We start from the raw sequence: 20312 nt of genomic DNA on the forward strand, positions 1-20312 counted from the left end.
TTATCTTAAATATACATTTATAATTAGTAATTCTAACCTGGAGTTTCTCCCAGATTTTCTTTTTAGGGTTAAGTTGTTCATCTGATTGAATACCAAGAATGTCATATCCTTCAACATAAACTTTATCCCCAGGATTACTGTCTAATGGTAGTTGTAGCGGTTCCACTTGTCTCGGCTCTTCTCTAGCATGATTGATGTGTTAAAAGATAATCACAAACTTAGCTTTTAAAGTTTCTAAGCAATTTTAATTATCACAAAATATACTATTTGTGAAGTAATGACAAAAAGGTTTTTATATTGAATTAATGTACATGTAAAAACTAGCTCCTAATTATTGTTATTGCTTATTTTTGTAAAAATGTTAAATAATTCACTAATTGAAAAAACTTTGTTGTCACCAGCATTATTTTCTCCTTATTACTTACATGATTTTACATCCAGTTGAATCTTACATCTTATTTCTCAAAGGAAGTTTACTGGGCAAATTTAAACAATTTAAAGAATCCTTTGGTAGTGAAAAAAAAGTGTTAAAATATTTGTGTTTGCTCATTATTTAAAATGGTTTGGAAAAGATGCTGATACATATGGATTGAGTTTTATACTTTTATAAAATGTTAGGTACTGTCAGTCCTACTCTAAAGGTTTAAAGACCAAGCTCTTTCTGCTACATAAAACTAATGAAAATGTACTGTAATATGCAAAGAGAAAAGGTAACTTATGGACATACGTAAGATGTGCTACTTAGGACACATAGTTAGGTTTGAGAGATGTTTGACAAAGATTTTAATGGGTAATATCAAATGAGGAAGAGCAAGAGGCTAGTAGAAACTTGTATCTTTTCTTGTCATTACAAAATGGACTGGGTACAAGAAGCTCAAATTAAGACAGCTAGTGCAGGAATCATGGAAAAGAAAACAATGACAAATTTCTCTGTTTAGTCCTATCCTCTTTTTGGTTTACTTTTTAATTATAATGGTGAAAATAATTAAAGTTCTTAGCATCAAGAATATACATTTTAAAGTTCTTATTATGTATTTTCTAAATTTGTTTTTCATTTAATGATTCTAGAAGTATAAGATGCAATAAATATACATATTTTACACACACATTTATATAAATTACAAAGATATCAAAAATCTATTCTGTCAGACATATCAAATGCTGAATAATTTTGAACCATATGAGATAATGCAGCATTTTCCAAGTGTGAGGTGTAACCTCTCATGATTTTTTGTGAGGTGGCAGTGATTAGGAGTACAGTCAATATTAAAATTAAGCATTTTAATATACTCTTATTTGTGAAAGTAATTATTATACCATATACAGAACTTTAACGTGTAACTGTATACTGTGTCTCACCACTTAATATGCTCATTTAAAAGAGAGAGAGAAGTGCATGAATATTAGATGTTTGCAAAATGTTGACATAATCAATAACCTCTGAATAAAACTATGTTTACATTTCAATTAGTTTTACACAAAATTTTATTCATTAACCACTTAAGTGTTTTCTGTTACTTTTTTATACATCTTATTTAAAAGATGAAGGTATTTTAATATCACGTAATTTACAGGTACATCTGGCAAAAACGTTTTATACATCTATTAACATATGACAAGTAGTAGTTTTATGTTATAATATTAAAATATTTTCATAAACTAACAACAGAAGTGTGACAACTTATAGTCAAAATTATCAATAATGTTTTCCTATTATTCCACAATATAATTATTAAGGTCTACTTTTGTCTAGGGTATTTTTACATATAAGACAGAAGTAATCTGAGATACATGGGTTAATACTGAGAAGAATGTGATGTAAAAATTCTTTTTTTTTAAATATAAATTCAACACCTTCAGTATTTTTGTCTTCATTCTACAATGGTCTAGCAGTATGTCAAATGATATGAACATTTGTTTTCCTTTTAAAAACGTTCATAAAGAACCAACATGAGATAATTTGTTTTAATGTTAATTTTTAGTTCTAGTAATATTTTTGTTAAAATCCTGCAGTGTGATTTCTTCAGGCAAAAACTTACATAGAAGCACATAGAATCATTCCATGGGATTCTATGCCTCTCATTTTAGCTGGTTTCAAGTTGCAAAGTACTACCACTAAACGACCAATAAGGTCATCAGCTGGAATTAGTTTAGCCAGTCCACTGATTATAGTCCGAGGGCCAGTTTCATCTCCAACGTCAACTTGAGACACATACAAACTGTCTGCATCAGGATGCTGCACAAAGAGAGATTGACAACAGTGATAAGTTTCATATCTTACCGACAATAACATAGAAACATTATGTTAAATATAACAGAATAATTTCAGGAATTTCTAGACCTAATGATTTAATCAATACCAGTTAAATAAAACTAAATAAGAGAGTAAAATATAAGGCTTACTTTCTATTTTTAGGATAACACAAGCAACTAATATAACCTTCAATGTTCATTTAATACAATCTGTTTAGTGAGATCCACTGGTGGTGGTTTCTTCAGTTTATCACACAAACATTTATCTGAAGGATGTTTTTATCCACTTAATTAAAAATTATTTTCAAAAAATACTCGTTATGTATATTACCACTTTTTAAATAAGAACAATTTAAAAACTTTTGGCATTAAACTGATATATGTAATAACAATATATTGTGGTATGTACATTTATGTAATGTCACAATTTGTAATTTTCATGAGCAACACCTATACAAGAATTTGCAAGGTAGGCCTATAACCACTTAATAATGAGTAATGTAATGTGGTTATATTTCTCCACTTTTTATTACAATTCCACCATCAACCATAAAATTCTGATATAAGTAGTTGGTTAATTTCATATTACTACATTTTTAGATCTTTGATGACCTATAAGTTGCTGTTCTAACACTTGTGAAAGTAGTCCATGGATATGTAGGTTTATGTTTAGTTCTGAAATTCAACTGTTCAAAAGTATGATACATGTATCATGCAGAGAAGCTAAATGAACAGAGAAAAATAGCATACATGTCCAAAATATACTTGTGTGTCTAAATCTACTAAATAATATATCTACAACAGAGAAAAGGGGTATAACATGTAATGATAAATCAGGGTCTTGATTTCACAAAAAAGGCACATCAAGTAATTTCAACACATAGTAATCACATCATAGACTTTCATTAGCTGCACATCAACATTATTTCTCACCATTTGCACATCCATTATCTTTCCCACTCTCAAGTCTAATCTAACAGGAGAAATTTCATCATCTGTGTTAGCTTTTCCTCCTAAAAAAAACAACAACAAAAGCCAGTGATTATGCAGAAGTTAAAAACTAACTTGAAAGTAACACTATGGATTTTAGTTAGGTAAGCACACCAATTTACCATACAACTTCCCAACTGAAAAACATTTTATAACCAAAATTATAAAGCTTCTCAAAAATTTTTAGTTTTTAAAATTACAATTTTTGTTAGAAGTATAGGCCTAGCTAATCACCTACTACTGAAGATAAACATATACTCAACCAGTGGTGATTCAACAGTAAAAATTCTAAAGAGTTTTTCTTCACGAGATATACTAGTGTATTATCTCAATCATTCTCCATACAATAAAGATTTGGCATAATATAATTAACCTGGAAGCTTTTATCTCAAATGCTACATGGTGAATAAAAAACTATTACTGTCATGACAACCTTCAATGGTTCTCTAATTAATGATTATTATCAGGTTAAAAAACTTGTTCCTCTGGCCTACTTAAGTTTATAACACAAGTTATGATACACTTTGTGTGGATTTCTCAGATGGTTATTGTACTTTAAATTATCACACTATTAAGTAAAACCTATTAAAAGAGGTGAGAACATTAGCATAAAGACCTATTAAAACATCAACTATTTTGAAAATAAAGACTGAAGCTATCCATAAAATATTCCACTCTAAAAACTAAACTGAGTTTAGGTTTTATTTTTTGTTTATCATGGAAAATGAACTGCAAGAAAGAGAACAACAAAATTCATTTATTTTAACTGTATGTAAAAGGACTTAAGAACTAACATACTTTCGCTAAGTTAGACAAGTTATTCAGCAGTGACTGACCAAATCTACTTGTTACATTTATCTATAACAAATGGTATGGTTTCAAATTTTATATTTAAAGCATGAAAATTTTCAAAGCAGAATTAAAACCAAACTTATTTGTGGGACAAATAAATAAAAATTATGTTACTTCTTAAAGCCACAAAGTTAATAAGAAGTGAGAATCTACATATTTGACATCAAGTGTGCAACAGGGACCAAGGCAGGGGCTATATCATTTAAAAGAAACTGAAAACTGTTAAGAAGATGAATTGTTTGTTTTTGCAGGATTTTAAAGGTCTAGTATGGTAATAATATGATGTAAAAAGAAAATTTTGTCCATTCTTACTGTCACATCTACCTTAAACATAATTAGTTTAAGAATGTTTTGACATAAAATAAATTAATTATCACACAAAATGTCTATTAATGATCCTTAATTGTAAAGAAAGTTATATACTCAAACTTTGAAAGCTGAAAAAAATCTTCCTGTACAAATATTTATGCATTTACTTTTGGTTTCTGTTAATGGAAGAAAGTTGAGAGGTTGATTATGGGTGTATCTTTTAAAACTATTACTTCAAAACAGAATCATCTATAGTACCTTCCTTAATTCTTAAAGGGCTTAAAATTTCCTGTTAGAAAATAACAAAAGTATAACTTTGTATCTTCATAAAAAATTAGGAATAAATTAATTAATGTAAATAAAAGAAAAATGTTTCATTAATTATTTTAAAAAATTAAATAGAAACAAATTTAAAATTAATCCAGCCTTGCCAAGAGATTAATTACATCTGCGACATTATAGTAGTGGTAATGACACCAAACATGATAAAGTATTATGTTTAAATTACTGAAGTATTCCACTTTTAATTTTAATATAAAATAAGTTTTGCTGCAATTCAAATTATCTTGTATAGAAACACAACTTGTGAGAACTGTAATTGTTTGGTGGGAACTTAATCTGACACATAGCTGTATTTATAAATCAAAAACAAAACTTAAAACTAGTATACTTATCAATTAAGAAATATGTTTTGTTTGTTGTTGTTGTTTTTTAAATTCTAGCTACAAAAATGTATTAGAACCTTTCTCCTAATGACTTATTCTTTGATTTTTGAAGATGGAAGATGTTTTGCTGAGAGATTATTACAAAAACATAACCATATTAGTTATTTATTACATACTCAGTTCAAAATATGTTTGATAAGTAAAGTGGATGGTTATTGATACTTACTAATCAACAAACTGTTGGGCACATTAACTGGTTACATTCAACTAAAAAAATATTATTGCATGAAACTTGGATAGCTGGGATAATCATGAACAGTAATAATCAAAAATAAAAATTTTAATATATTATTTTCATAAATTATGACACTAATATACCATGCTGAACTACCTAACAATAATTGAGAAGTTATAATGGCCATATTTTGGTTACATGGATAATTAAAATAACTGAAAAACTAGTTGTGATTTGTTGATTATTTTTGTGTCATTAATTTATTATTTTGTCCAACATTAATCAGTGTTGTCAATGCTCACAGGCTATTAATTATACTGATTAACTGAGTTAAACCTTCAGCCCTACTAAGTGGAACCTGTTAATTAATCCTTTATATAATCTAACTGATCAAAAAATTAATCCACACTGCTAAACCTAAACACCAAAAACTATAATCATCTCATATTAAGTGGCTAAAAATTATATGTTAGTTAGAAATATAAAACCTCACCTTTTGTTGAAGCATCTGGTCCCATCAACCACAGGAAATAAGAAAAAGTGTAAAGGTTAATGGTTAATAAGTTCACCATCCTGAGATTAGTTAGAACATAGCACCACCAATTATCAAAAACACCTTGTCTCTTCATAGAAAATTAGGAACAAGTTAATTCATGTAAAGAAAAGAAAGATTTTCAATTTTCAACTACAAAATGTAGTTCAAACTTTTAATGTTACAAGTTCTACAAAATATTCTTATTATAATTTTCTGTGTTAAGTACAATGATACTGTGAACCTGAAAATTTTATTTAAAAATAAGTTTCACTTTAGCCTCAAAAAATTGAATACAAATTATTCAGTAAATGAAAGCTTAAGTTGATAAGATGTAATAAAAAACAACAACTTTGTATCAAATAAATAACACTATGTGACACAAATTTTGTTCCTGGATAGTATGTGTTATTTCTTAATTGCTTATGTTGTAAAAGTACAGAAAATGACCATTATTCCCTTCAAACTTTGCTTTTATGACCTAGATAATGAAATTTAGAAATTAACCTATTTTCTATGTAAAAACGGGCAAATTTGCACATTTTCATTTACATAAGGTCTAAATAAAACAACATATGAATCAAGATTTACATGTATTTATACTAGAGTTATACAAAAATAAACAAAAATGTTTAGAAGTGAGTAGTTTTCGAGATTTGCAACTGCAATGTAAATCACTTTCACATATCAGCCCCAAATATAGTCTCCCATCATGTTTTTGTTATACGCTCCAAGGTCACAAAAGAAAAGTTTGAAGAGAAAAATAGGTCTTTTCCATTTACTTTAAGCATAAGCAATTGGGAAATAATACTTTCTGCCCAGAAACATGAAAAAGTAAAAATTTTGTTACATAGTGTAATTTGTATTTGGTACCCAAATAGTAAAACATACCCTAAACAAAACTATTTAAAAAGACTGATGCAAGGATATAACTTAGTACAGAAAATAATGAAATTATAAACAAGATGGTTTATTGCACATTTATTTATGCAATCTTCTGGCTGTACTATTCTTTATAAATAATCAAATATGCATAGTAATGGTCTTATCTAAGCTATTTTCTTCACTGTAACTAATCCCTTATTTGTTTATCTAACAGTTTCAGGTAACCAAAGGTTTACACACACAAAATAATTATCCACAGTGTGTGTAATTTCTTTGATATGAATCTTACCCAAGTTCAAATGAATTATAAAAAAACAAAAAAACAAACAATATCTTTATGAGAGAGAGTGAAAAGAAATGATTATGAAATGTTTTATGATTAATTTTCCTTCTTATTAATTATGCTTTGCTTAAAGATTAATCAGTTTTTGGGATATTGTTATTAAGCCTACTTACTCTTGCCTACAACAGGGTAAGCAGTAGCTGCCAATTTCTTGAGCTTAGGATCCTCAAATGTTTTTCGAATGGGTTCCAGAAGTCGATTGAGGTACTTCTCCACTGCATTTTTAAGATCACCTGGATGAAGTTTCTAAATTTGAAAAAAAAAAAAAAAAAAAAAACCCTTACATTAAAGTGCAAGCTTAAAGATATTTATGTTTGCTGTAGCCTGACCAATCCAACAGGTTCTTCTTTCAATATGCTGACACTTCCAATAACATTTGCCAACTGATAAGTTTTTATCACCATATAATGGTTAGGATATTGTTAAATACATATAACTGTTTTAAGTACAGCTCAAGTGTTAAACTTAGTAATATTTAGAAGTGATAGTTTATCACAGGTTTATGTAACTGTGCAAATCATGTGTTGTGTAATTCAACTATTTTAAATTGGCAACTATTGTATTATTGCATCATGTTTTAGAATTTTGGGTTTATCTCAAAAGTGATATATCATCTCATAGCATGTTGAAAATTCTAGTCATAAGTTTCTACTTATAAATATGCATCAAAATATAGTTCAAACAAAACAAAGCTAATAATAGATATAATCAAACAGATCTAGACTGTTGGTTTGTAAGTTTAGCTGTAAATAGTGTATGTTGGAACTTTTTTTCTGAGTGATATTATTGCAGACTGTACTGTAACAACAGAGTATAAAAGTAAAGATTTTCTTGTCAATTGTGTTACAAAATTATTGAACAAACCCGTGTGGATTTTTACCAAAGGGAGACAATTATTTAAACCTCTAGATACAACTGTGGTAACCAACAGTTATAGTAATAACAAAGCAAGAAGAATAATTTGTCATGTCAAATTTTGTTCTAGGGTCATCAAACCAGCCTGAAAGGACATTGACAACAACAACAATAAAAAAGAGAGTTATTTGAAGCTCTGGATACAACTTTGATAACCAACAGTGTGATGTATGTGAAATTATCATAAATTATATTTTCTTAACAAAGTACAGTATAATAATTAATCTTGTGTTCTAGTGTAATGAACTATCCAGAGAGGGCTTTGTGAAGGTTTTACAGTTTACCAATCTAAATGCTATTCTTTGTACTATAAACATTTTTCATACAAGTAGGAATCTGAGCACACCATCATATTTTGTGGAACTTACATTCAAAATTTTATAAATGTATGTAAATAAATTTTGAATCAAACTGTAGTTTCTATTCAAATTTCAGCATTATACATTAACTTTTCACCTTAAAAGTAAATATTAGAAAAATTGGCTAAATATTAATTTTTTGTGTCACATGGTACAGTGTATCCAGTTTTAGCTAATATTATCAGAATTATCAATACCAACAAGCTGGAATATAAAATAAGAACCTCCTACTTTTCTTACTGCTGAGATATCGTATTTACTAAACACCAATAATGGCTCCACCCACCTTCCTCATTTAAACAAACTTGTTTACCTATGCCTATTTTTCTTAATTACATGTTTACAACCAATTCAAAGTATACATTTTGAACTACATGAACCTGCCAGTTTTCCTAAATTACTTGTGCAGGTAAAGCTGTCGTAACCACTGGAGAATTTGAGAAGTGGTGATAAAGGTAACATTATGATTAGAAATGAGATATAGACAAAAATACAGTTTAGTTAGAAAGCTTGATAAATTACAGTGAATTTTTGTGGTATTCATATGGTAATTTATAATTTTTTTTGTTATTTCAAAATGTATATATAAAACAAAAAATTATCTTCTTTATGTTCTTCATGTGCAAAATTCAATGAGGCTCTCAGTTATGGTGTACAAGTGCAAACTCTTTATAATGTAAACAGAAGTAGAGATCATTACTTTCTGTATAAATTTTATTTACTGTTCTGTGTTTTAAAAAAATAAGTAAAATATAAGAATTTAGTTGTAAACAATAATATGTATATTCAATATATGGTAGCTGAAATATTGTATTTTACAAAATGTTGGTACACTAGTACTAAAACATTTGTATTCTGTAGAGGACAATTTTCTGCTGTTTCATACAGTAAAATAATCTTAACATTCATGAAGTGACTTGTAACTTGTGTGGTGCAATTATTACTTATACATGGTTTAAAGATATAACAAATAACTGATAAAGATAAATAAATGTATACTGTTACAAGATTTTAGCTACTTAGAATAAATAATTATTGCTTCCTATTATAATTTGTAGTCACTCTTAAAAATAAAGGGTAATTTAGGTTTACTTCACTTTTTTTTTAATGGTGGTAACAAAGAAATAAAATCAACTAAGTTCATATAGTTAAGGTAGAGAAGATACAAGATTTAAATAGTTTTTCATAAAATAAATTTCATATTGCAAACAAAATATGACAATTTTCTGATAAAAAAAGTATTTTTCATCTTAAAATCAAAAGTACTTTGCATGTTTGATAGACAACATTCTGAAAGCAAACACTGACAAGCATAACTTTAATTAAAATACTTATTAAAAAGCAAAATATTCTGGTATTTTGTGTACAAAAGCCTTATAGTCTTTATTGCTAGTTTGCAAGACTTCATATGAATGTGTGCAAACATTATCAGAAGGTATGGTATGACTAATCTAAAGGTTATTTTAATGGTTATGTAGACTAGTCCTGTAGTCAAAATTAACAAAGTAAAAAGTCTTTGAAAATACTGATGTTAAAAACACATACTAGCAATGATACACCCTAAAATTTAATGTGGAATAGTTAATAAAACTAGTTCTTACTAGTTCAGTGAAGTCATTTTCTAAGGACTCATAATCTTTGTAGGACACATTTCCTCCATTTTTGGAACTTCTTTCAACAACAAAATCTATATAAAATAGATTAAGCAAAATTTAGATATTTTACAAATCTATAGGTTTATAAAAAAAATAATAATAATAACTGTGCTTAAGTTATTTCCTAGAAGCTTGCAATAGAAGAGCAAATATCAGAACCAAAGGTGAAAATTTGCATTTTTTATATTATCTATAAAATATTTCACTTCCTACAATAACACACACACACACAAATTTCTGAAAAACCAAGCACAAACACACCTTCACCTTTGAATACAGAGAAAATAACATGATGTACAAAAGCTAAAACACCATTTTCTTCTTTGTTTCCAGGTTCACAGAATGCTTTCTTTAATTTCTTTTTAACTGTAGCCTGAGTGTCAAGCAAGTCAATCTTTGAGTCTTCTTCCGATGCACTCATCTTACCACCTGTCAACCCTGGAACTGAAGGAGAAATTGCATATAAAACAACATATTTCAACATTAAATAAAAATTATTTACTGAAAGGCAGCTTAACTGAAAAAAAATTACTAGCATAACACACAATATTAAATTTTTATATATATCTATATTGGGATGCCACAACAGACTGGACAGACTTTCACTGTTAGTTGAGTTCTGATGTTTAATGACAAAAACTTAATAGAAAACACGAGTAAAGAAACTGAGAAGAAAATCTGAAATATACTGAATTTTATCTAACGTTCACTTTCAAATCAGTTTTCTCCTGAACAACATAATCTGGTGTACATCAAGTGTATTGTTATCAAATTTAGCAGTATAGTATTACCAAATATCACCAGAATCTTCATAATAGTTTATTATCTAATACATTTTCTAGAAGTTATATCTCATAGCTAAAACAGTAAAATTATTTATTTCCAATAATGCAGAAAACATGCATTAATACTGTAATGACTGGGGACCAAGATTAAATAACATAAAACATTAAAAAGACTTGTGGACTTCTTAATTTAGATGTTTTTATTTTAATTACCAATAAATAACCAAACTTATAATAATGGTCAGTATAAAGAAAGAGCAGAATATTCTATAAGAAATAAAAAGGGGAGAAAAATAATTGTAACAAACATTAACTGTCTCTTTCTTTTTTACTTAAATGTTTATACACAGTTTTATATCAGCATTTCATACACAAAAACGTCTACTGTTTCTCAAATATTAACAAAAGATATTGAGTTCAAATGAAAAGAGTTCTATTTTAATATCGCTTCTAAAATAAGCCATATATTTTGAACCACCAGTGTAACATTTAAAACAAATAATTTGAGAATTTATGTAGTTGAAGTAAAATGAAATTATAATTTGTAAGCTTTTTCTACTTAACCTCTTTCTGCTAAACATTTCTATTTTATAATTAATGGTTACAATAAGTGTTATAAAGAATTTCAATAAAGACGTGTGTGTGTGTGTGTGTGTTCTAATTTAAGGAATTATTCTACTTACCCATGGGGTTCATCAAGTGAATCCTCTTTGTATAACCTAGCTGTGGCAAGTACTGAAATATGTATTCACACTTTCAATAAGTTTGTTAGTTTTATGAAGTAAAACTATACTAAAAATCTTAAATTAATATACACACAGTTTCACATCTTCTATGACACAAGTTAATTCTTCAGGAAAAATTTAATTTCTATTAAATATCATAGCATATCAATGTTTAAAACAAACAACTGACCATTCTAATTTATTTCCAGCTACACAACTTACATGTACAGTCACCTAACAAAAAGTAAGAATAACGTTTACACGGATGAACAATTTTAATTGTATTTTTAACAAATTATGTACTATCAATGATCATTTCCTTCATAACCTAGTTTTACACTTTTCATCACCTACAAAATATTACATGGCATCTTTATTCAAAAGCATCTCAAGATTTTGTTGTTCATAACTGTTGAAATAAAGAAAATAACCTTTTCAGCAAATGTAAAAATCTTCCTTTGATCAACTCCTCCAAACTGAGCATCAACTTTAAGATATTCTTCATCCAAAGCCTGGAAACAAACAAAGAGTCTGTCAAATACCCTGATTCTATATTTCAAAACTGAATGATTAAAACTACATTTATGTTCACATTACCTTAACTAATTCACTTATAATAAACAAAGAACATAAAAATTTAAATTAATATGTTTATAGCAGAGATGATTTATAACTTGGATTCTTTACAATGATACATGTGATGGCATCCAATAAAATTTCAAAAACAAGTGGATTTTCAACATGATGTGTACAATTTTTAAACTTGTTTTATACCAACTTAAGATTATTCAGTAGTGAAATCCTCAAAGAGGTAATCAGCTGGGTGGAATGGACCTGTCTTTGCAAGTGAAAATACTACATTTAGACTAAAAAATCACAATCTGAGTGTCAATCAATAAATGTTTTGTGATGGAACAATGGAATGCATGTGCATCTGAAAAAACAGTTCAAATAAGTCCTGGTACAAGCATCTCCTTAAAAAATAAGTTCTGTTACCCAGTACTGGTGAGTACCAGCCTAATTTCAGCCCTGAGGTTATTGTCACTTAGTTAACATAAAACTAAGAATATCTTCTTATATAAGCCATTAGATTTTAGTGTTCCTAAAACAGCATTATTGAATAGTATTTTTTTGTCTTGTGCATATGTGACCAATCTCCATTGATATGAAAAGTTTAGAATGTTCTTATAGCATAAGCCCATAAACCATTTTCATTCTACTTTTACTTACCTAAGTAGACTAGCTGTGTCAAATGAGCTCAGCCAACTTAAGTGGTGACAGATCATTAATGTCAGTTTAGTTGTTTTCATCAATACCATCAAAAGTTGGCAGGCATAATGTAGGTCAATATCACATTACTTACCTGCAGCTACAGAAATTAAAACAACTATATTACTTAATTCTACAACTACAGCAAATAAACATTATAATACTGTTTAGGGAATGAAGCACAAAATTACACTGTGTACTCTATCAATTTTCAGATTCCCAAAGAAACTAATGAGAGAGATTACAAAATTGTATCATTAATACAATTACAGAACCTTTTATATATATCTAAAAACTGAAAATAAACAATGTAACAACCCTATGTACAATTATATCAAGAGTGCTTAAAGAGCTAAACCAATCAATCCAACACATCCATCTGAAACTGTTTTTAATTGCAGAAAACACTAAAAAACAACTTTGACAGAAGTAAAAGCTGTAGTGTTTACACTGAAGTTTAGAGGGAAAATAAGATGGTAGTTACAAAATCCTGAATCTCCAACCTCTATGGTTTAATGCAATTTTAAAATGTTGCAAATTAGGATCTTGTTACCTGAAGTCCTGGATAAAGAAGACTACTTATTAGTGGATGATCCACTTGTTTCACCACTTCTGCTCCTGCTTTTTTAGCATCATGCTCTGTTACCATAGACACAAGTCTGTAAACATCCTTTGTAAACTCCCTGAGAACCATTAAGATTTAATGTATAAAGAACATATGCTTTAAAAATATAAAACACAACACTGAATTATGATAAAAGCTTTTATTCATTATTTCATTATAAAGACAAATTATACTTATTTATATTTATATTACATCTGTGACAAAAAATTGAACAAAAATAACAAAATTCATCAAATGCACTAAAACTTTAGAATGAAGTAATTCTGGAGTTCTGTGGTATTTTTTTCTTTGGACTCAAGAATAAAAGTTGATATTCTTTGTAGAAAAAACAATAACTGATATATGTTTCCTTTTTTAAATTGTAAGTTTTTATTGTATTTTTTTCTAAAGTGTTAATACTATGTGATATCTCATAATTCATCTATTTCTAACAAAATCAGTAATTATATGAAGAACAGAACTTACAGTATAAAGTGTAAGTTAAGATAATAGTCACTTTGTGAATTAAAATTACATTCTTACTTTGTGAACTGATAATCTGACCCCTTTACAAACTTCAGTTTCTCAAGAGGTACTCCAATCGACTGAAGCATTGCCTTTATTGCGTGCTCATAATACTGGGTTCGTAGTTCAAGAAGTTCCCAGGGTGCTTTCATGTTATCCAGGTAGGCATGCAGGTCAGCAAATAATATTGTTACCTGAATTCACCATACAAATATAGATACCATTAAAACTATTTGCTCCAGCTAACTTTATCTGTTAAAAAACAACAACATTTGGGATTTAAAATATGGTTACCATACTGATGTCAACCTTTCATTTCATAATAATTATAATTAGTCCTCACAGCCTATTCAGTTGCTGTGGTCCAAATAACAGAGAAACCTAACAAAATAATAGTGACAAACATGGCACAAAGAGAAGCAATGTGATAAAAGAATCTGAAAATGACTGTAATGAAACATATAGGCAGCTTATACAGTCTTTTTCTTCAGTGGTAAGCTATGAATACCACTAGAAACTTTTCAATTCAAATATACCACATCTTTGAAACTTAAAACTAAATGCCTAATACTGATGTAAAAGGAAAGCAATATTGACACTATAGTTATACATTCAATGTAAAAACTTCAATGGCAATTGATAGTCAATAGTGGTAGACTTAAGATGTACTGAGAAATGATATGAAATATATTTTTCATGCAAGCATAAACTGTTCTTAAAAATAAGAGAGTACCCCATAAAAATTTATTTCATTTACCTACTAACCCACAACTAAATGTACCTTGAGACATTCTAACCACATCAATATCACTTTGTTATAAATATTTTGTGGAAGTAATAAAAAATGCAAAGTTTATACCAGTTTTCAGCCAGATGATATTTCTTCTAGTTGCCATTAGCCCTTTTGTAATGGCCATGTCATTGTGTTTGTTGACTTGCGTTCAAAGTGTTACTGAACTACTATTCACATCAGTAAGTCTGGTACCAAATTGTTGATTATAATTCAAATTTGAATATTACATGACTTAATTTCTTAACTTGAAAGTAAATATTAAAATAACACATCTAAATATCACTTTTTTTGTGATTCACGTGGTATGTTGAATGCAGCACTGGTTAAAATTAGATGTTTGTGATGTCAAAATACAATAGTTTGTACAAATTAGGAACTCAAATTACCAATATTGACAAGCTAGAACACAAAATAATAATCTAATATCTTTTTATTTTGCTGAGATATAGCTTATATATGGAATCAAACAGTACCCCTGTTCACCTCTTTCCATTTTTGGAAACAGTCCTTTATATTCACTTACTTCAATATATTACATGCTAATAACCAATTGACAGCACAGAATGTCCTACTAGTGGTTTCTTCTCAGCCATTTCAACCTGTCAAAAGGCTACCAGCTTCTTTAAAACCAAAATTTCAAGGAGGTAGTTTGTATCTTTAGTTTGCTCAAAGTTTCATATTTATTATGCTTAATAAATTATAGTGGAATTCTATGGTATTGATACATTAATTTATGTGTTTTGGTTATTCAACTGTATATATAAAACTTTAAAAATTATAGTTTCATATCCTCCATATGCAAAATTTTAAGACTTAGCAACCTACATCCAGCAGCAACCAAGCTGAAAAGTCATAGTCAGAAGAGAAAATTGTGTGCTTTACTTCTTTATTTTCTATCTTTTAAGAAACTAAGCACATAGTAATAATCTATATATATATATATTGCATAATATAATATATAATAACTGAAATGTGACTTTATACTACAAAATACTGTTCACTAAGACAGAGCCAAGACCAGATCACTTTGTAAAGACTAATAGTCAGTTTTATATTACTGGATACAGTAACGTGAGTGCATGTGCACTGCACCAATGCAAGTTATGCAATGTTAGTCAGGCATGACTAGAAGGTCAACACATTAAAAAATAATAACTGTGTATAAATATATAATATTATGAAATTTAAGATGCTTAAACATTTGTGTTATAATTTGTGCTTCTAGAATGAAAAGCAGAAAATTTATATTTATTTCCTAATTTTTTTTATGGTGGTTACATGGTCAGTCAAATTTACAGACCCTACATAGGGTGGAGAGAATAAGAGACAAAACATAGTCTTACTGAAAACAAACATCTGAAATGTATTTAAGAGGTTTTAGAGATTACACAAATAATACTTGTAATTTTAGAGATGAAGAATAGTTTTAATCATAACAGAAAAATCACTTCCCACTTAGACAAGTGACAAACAAATCTTTATTAAAAATACTTCATTAAAAAATCAAATACTACATTTACAAAAATGTTTTAATCTTTACTAAAAGTCTACCAAAGTTGTGAAGATACACATTCTGCATCAAAAGTTATAGTTCAAATACTTACCATGTGCAAATGTGTATAAGAACTTGTGTATATCATACAAAGCCCATTGTGAAAGTGTTACACAGACAAATTGGTAAATGTAATATCAGTAATGTATGCAAAATATAAATTTTCTCATTGTAGATGAAACCACTTTAAAATACATATGTTCAGCTAAGTAACAATTCATTAAACATTCAAAATTAGAAACATCAAACAAGAAGCACAAGTAAAAATACATATTCATCTACATTAAACACAATAAAATGATTAAAATATCAAATATATAATTCTCATTAGTTGTGTGACTGAAAAAATTACTGCATTTCTCATTTTAAAACCTTGTATGTCTATCAGTACATTGATAACATTCCTTTTGACTCGTTACAAATTACCACTACCAAAGTTCATGATTTTAAACTTTTTACCCCATTTAAACACAAGCTTGTGAGGGAATAGTTTCTATATTTCAAATTTTGATTTTATTTATAAAATAAAAAACATTAGAATCTAAATTCAAATTCTAGGAGTAAATTAACCAAGTACCAGAAAACAGCAAAATGTAAGTATCATTTAACACACACCTCACATCCAGCCTTCAGAAAATCTGCTATTTTTGTCATTGGAACAAAGTATGCTACATGAGGTTTTCCTGTAGTGGCTGTTCCCCAATAAATTTTCAAATCTCGATCTTTTAAGATTTCATTCATTCGATCTTCACCAATTATTTCCTGGAATATAATAAACAAGACTGATAAGAATAAGCCATCCAACAGCAGAACAAGTTATGAAATAAATATCAATATATTTTCAGTCCAATGACAACTCAAGCTGTTCATCACTGAACTTACAAATATAAAATACCTTTCCTTACATTTACTAAAAGCATTTTTAATATTAGAGAATCAATATTTAACATTACTTTCATATCACAAAAAGTGTAATCGGACATTATTACATCCATGATATACTAAGAAGTATACTGCAGTTTTGTACTATGGAGTTAAACTAAATCTTTCAAATACCTTAATTAATAATAGAAAACTAGAAACTGCAGCATACAACTGAACTTATTTTATTTAGCTTTATGGGTTATGTGTCGCAGTAATTACTTCTGCCACCAAAGATGGATGGAAATTATGTTTTCACCCCTGTGGGTGTTTCTCAGCAAGATTTCTTGAAAATGGCTGAAGGGATTTGGACAAAAGTTGAAATACATTTGGACTATGAGCCAGTTTAAAAGTGATTTGGTTTTGGATGGTGAAGGTCACAGCAAGGTCATGAAAAACTAAAAAAATGTCTATCTTTTAATACTGGAACAGATTTTTCATACTAATTTTGCTCTGCAACCCAGTAATAAATGATCAGATTTTGATGAAACTTAGTGAACATATGTAGAATACTATTCCTCATTATCTTGCCAAAAACTGTGTGTCTGTTAGTAGTGACAGACATTTTGACACATTTTCATATTTTTTGAGAGCTGAATACGATCAGAGGTATGCTTTCTACAGAGTGCCCTCTAGTTGTATAATTTTTCCTGAAGCCAATAACTTAAATGAACTATACTGGTTTAACTAAAGTAAATTTCAGTTCTTAAAGTATGCAATTAATTACAAAAACTTACTTCAAAAGTGGCATAAAACTATTTTATCTTTTCTCAAACTTAAAACACATAAGAATGATAACTTTGTTGTAACACAAAACAAAACACAACACACACGGAATAAGAAGAAGAGGACCGGTTATTTATTGTGTACATCTTTATGACTGACAATCTACATATAAACATACTCCGTGCATGCGTGTGTGTGCAATTTATAAATATACTTGCATTGAAACAGATTTAAACACAAGAAATATGTAATGCCTCTAAACCTTCTTTTACTTCCTATCACCTTAACAGTGACAAACAAGATTTGGCAGATAAACGAGAATTTTTTTTTCTCCCCTTTATCTGTATTTCTTGAAATACTACAATATAACAAAGTGCATAAGAATCCTTTAAACAATACACACATTAACTCTTAAATGCCTGAGTAAAAGTTACTGAGTTAAGTAAAAAGTTTCATTAAATACATCCAATGAATTTTAAACACATTTCATATTAATTAATATACATATATTTTTTGGTTATTTTCTCTGCCCATTCAAGCAAGTTACTTAGATCAACATTGTGAGCAAAATGAAATTGATATGGTCAAGTGTAAAATGATCTCTAAGAATAACAACCCTCCACCTCATACTGAAAAATCAGACTCAGGTAATGACTCCTTAGGCACTATGACAGCTAAAAGATTCCAGTTTGACTGAACTCCATTAGGGAAAACCTTATGCTTTCTCAGATTCAAAAACTAATAATTAGTCTTTTGTATTAGAGATACAAACATGATTTTCTTAATTTCTCATTAATTACTTGAGTTTCACTTTATCAAAAACTGCTTTAAATGAAACAAAACTGGAAATCTGGAATAATAAAAACACATTTTTATTACTTGGGTGAAAGTATTGAAGATAAAGAAAAGTATCTTGTATATATAAAACTTAATAGTAACAACTGTACAGAAAAATACTTACCTGCAAATTTCTTTTAATCATAAGTGCTTTCCCTTCCATACCTGTTGTGTCTCCATTCATGTAGTTTGACATTTTATAGTTTTAGTTGTATTGTCCTCTACATACACAGTGAAGAAAAATTTCTTGAGCTGAATGAAGATGTTAAAAATTTTACTACTACTTAATGTTACCCAAATACTGAATATAAACACTTGAAAAAACTAAATACCTACAACATTACATACAATCCCAGTGACTTTTTATACTTTCATTCTCTACAGATATAACTTTTTTGGAAAATATTTGTACATTAAACTTAAATGGAATATTATAATGTAACACACCAAACTTTTATTAAAAGTAAGAAACCAAAACACCATTCCATAAATTATTATACAACTTTATAAACAAGATTTAATTTTACCTTTTAAACAACACAAACTAGTTTTACTTTTAATAATAATAGGGTTAACTAGAAATTTGTTTGGCTTTAAGATAGAATAAATAATAGATAATAACAACAAAAGTAACAGCAAATAATCATCATTAATATATATGCATACACACACACGGAGCCTACCTGTTGTCCTGTAATTTTAAAGTCATAATCAAGTTTACAGATACGTTGGTACGAATAACGCTTATTTCTGTTCTTGAACTTTTTTAAGCCTAAAAGTCTAAATTTGAGACTAGCGTGTTAAAATTCGCTCAGTTTCAGATCCCTTTTCCCACCGGTTTATTTTTGAAAATAAAAACTCTATAAGATAACTATGGTTGTGTTTAATCAGACAGAAAACTAATATACATAACAATGACAGTTTGCTACAAACAGTACACTAACTTTCGAAGTAGTTACTATCACAATATCGTCTTCGTATGATGCAATCCGATATAAAGCTTGAATCACAGAACGATTTCCAGCTTAATTTAATATAGTATTAGATTAAGATTTAATGGAGGGCTCAATACAATAAAATATTATTGTTTACGATTTGTTTTGAACTGAAACAGGCTTATTGTATTTATCAAGAGTATATTAGTAGTTAATAAATAAATAAATAAACGTTTAGGACGAGATGTGAAATAATTAGATTTGATTTTGAATTTCAACCAAAGCTACACGAGGGCTGCCTGCACTGGCCATCCCTAATTTAGCTGTAAAGGACTAGAAGGAAGGCATCTAGTTAACACCATCCACCGTCAACTTTTGAGCAACTATTATACCAACAAATAGTGGAACTAGCTGTCACATTATAACATACCCACAGCTGAAAAGGTGAGCATGTTTGGTGAGACGGGGATTCGAACCAGCCACTCTCAAGTACACTAATTACAGTTAGAGTTTAATAAATGAGTAATGTCGATATATAAAAGTTAAAATAAGTTTTGTTTTTAAACACAAGATACGAAATTGGCACTATGAAATGCTATACACGCCACGGGTCTCGAATTTGGAATTTTAGCGTTATAAGCTCTCAA

General features: G+C 28.5%; 1 protein-coding gene across 8 annotated transcripts in view; it reads right to left on the reverse strand.

Moving 5' to 3' along the window:
* Positions 1 to 20312, reverse strand: part of TyrRS (Tyrosyl-tRNA synthetase) — a 28449-nt gene that overhangs the window by 1995 nt on the left and 6142 nt on the right. For 2 of the 8 annotated variants that reach the window (XM_076517759.1, XM_076517762.1), the window contains exons 2-14: positions 18855 to 18951; positions 16862 to 17008; positions 13920 to 14095; positions 13326 to 13455; positions 11935 to 12015; positions 11462 to 11513; positions 10255 to 10437; positions 9940 to 10025; positions 7178 to 7310; positions 5798 to 5812; positions 3187 to 3266; positions 2040 to 2236; positions 38 to 182 (exon numbers count right to left, since the gene is read on the reverse strand). In XM_076517759.1, coding sequence (XP_076373874.1) covers positions 38 to 182; positions 2040 to 2236; positions 3187 to 3266; positions 5798 to 5812; positions 7178 to 7310; positions 9940 to 10025; positions 10255 to 10437; positions 11462 to 11513; positions 11935 to 12015; positions 13326 to 13455; positions 13920 to 14095; positions 16862 to 17008; positions 18855 to 18926 — 1497 coding nt within the window. In that variant the 5' untranslated portion in view covers positions 18927 to 18951. Of the gene's footprint in view, positions 1 to 37; positions 183 to 2039; positions 2237 to 3186; positions 3267 to 5797; positions 5813 to 7177; positions 7311 to 9939; positions 10026 to 10254; positions 10438 to 11461; positions 11514 to 11934; positions 12016 to 13325; positions 13456 to 13919; positions 14096 to 16861; positions 17009 to 18854; positions 18983 to 19413; positions 19727 to 20312 lie in introns of those variants that run through there. The other 6 variants (XM_076517758.1, XM_076517761.1, XM_076517760.1 and 3 more) reach the window with 5 other exon arrangements.

The sequence above is a fragment of the Tachypleus tridentatus genome, chromosome 8, assembly GCF_004210375.1.
Source record: "Tachypleus tridentatus isolate NWPU-2018 chromosome 8, ASM421037v1, whole genome shotgun sequence".
Lineage (NCBI taxonomy): Eukaryota > Metazoa > Arthropoda > Merostomata > Xiphosura > Limulidae > Tachypleus > Tachypleus tridentatus.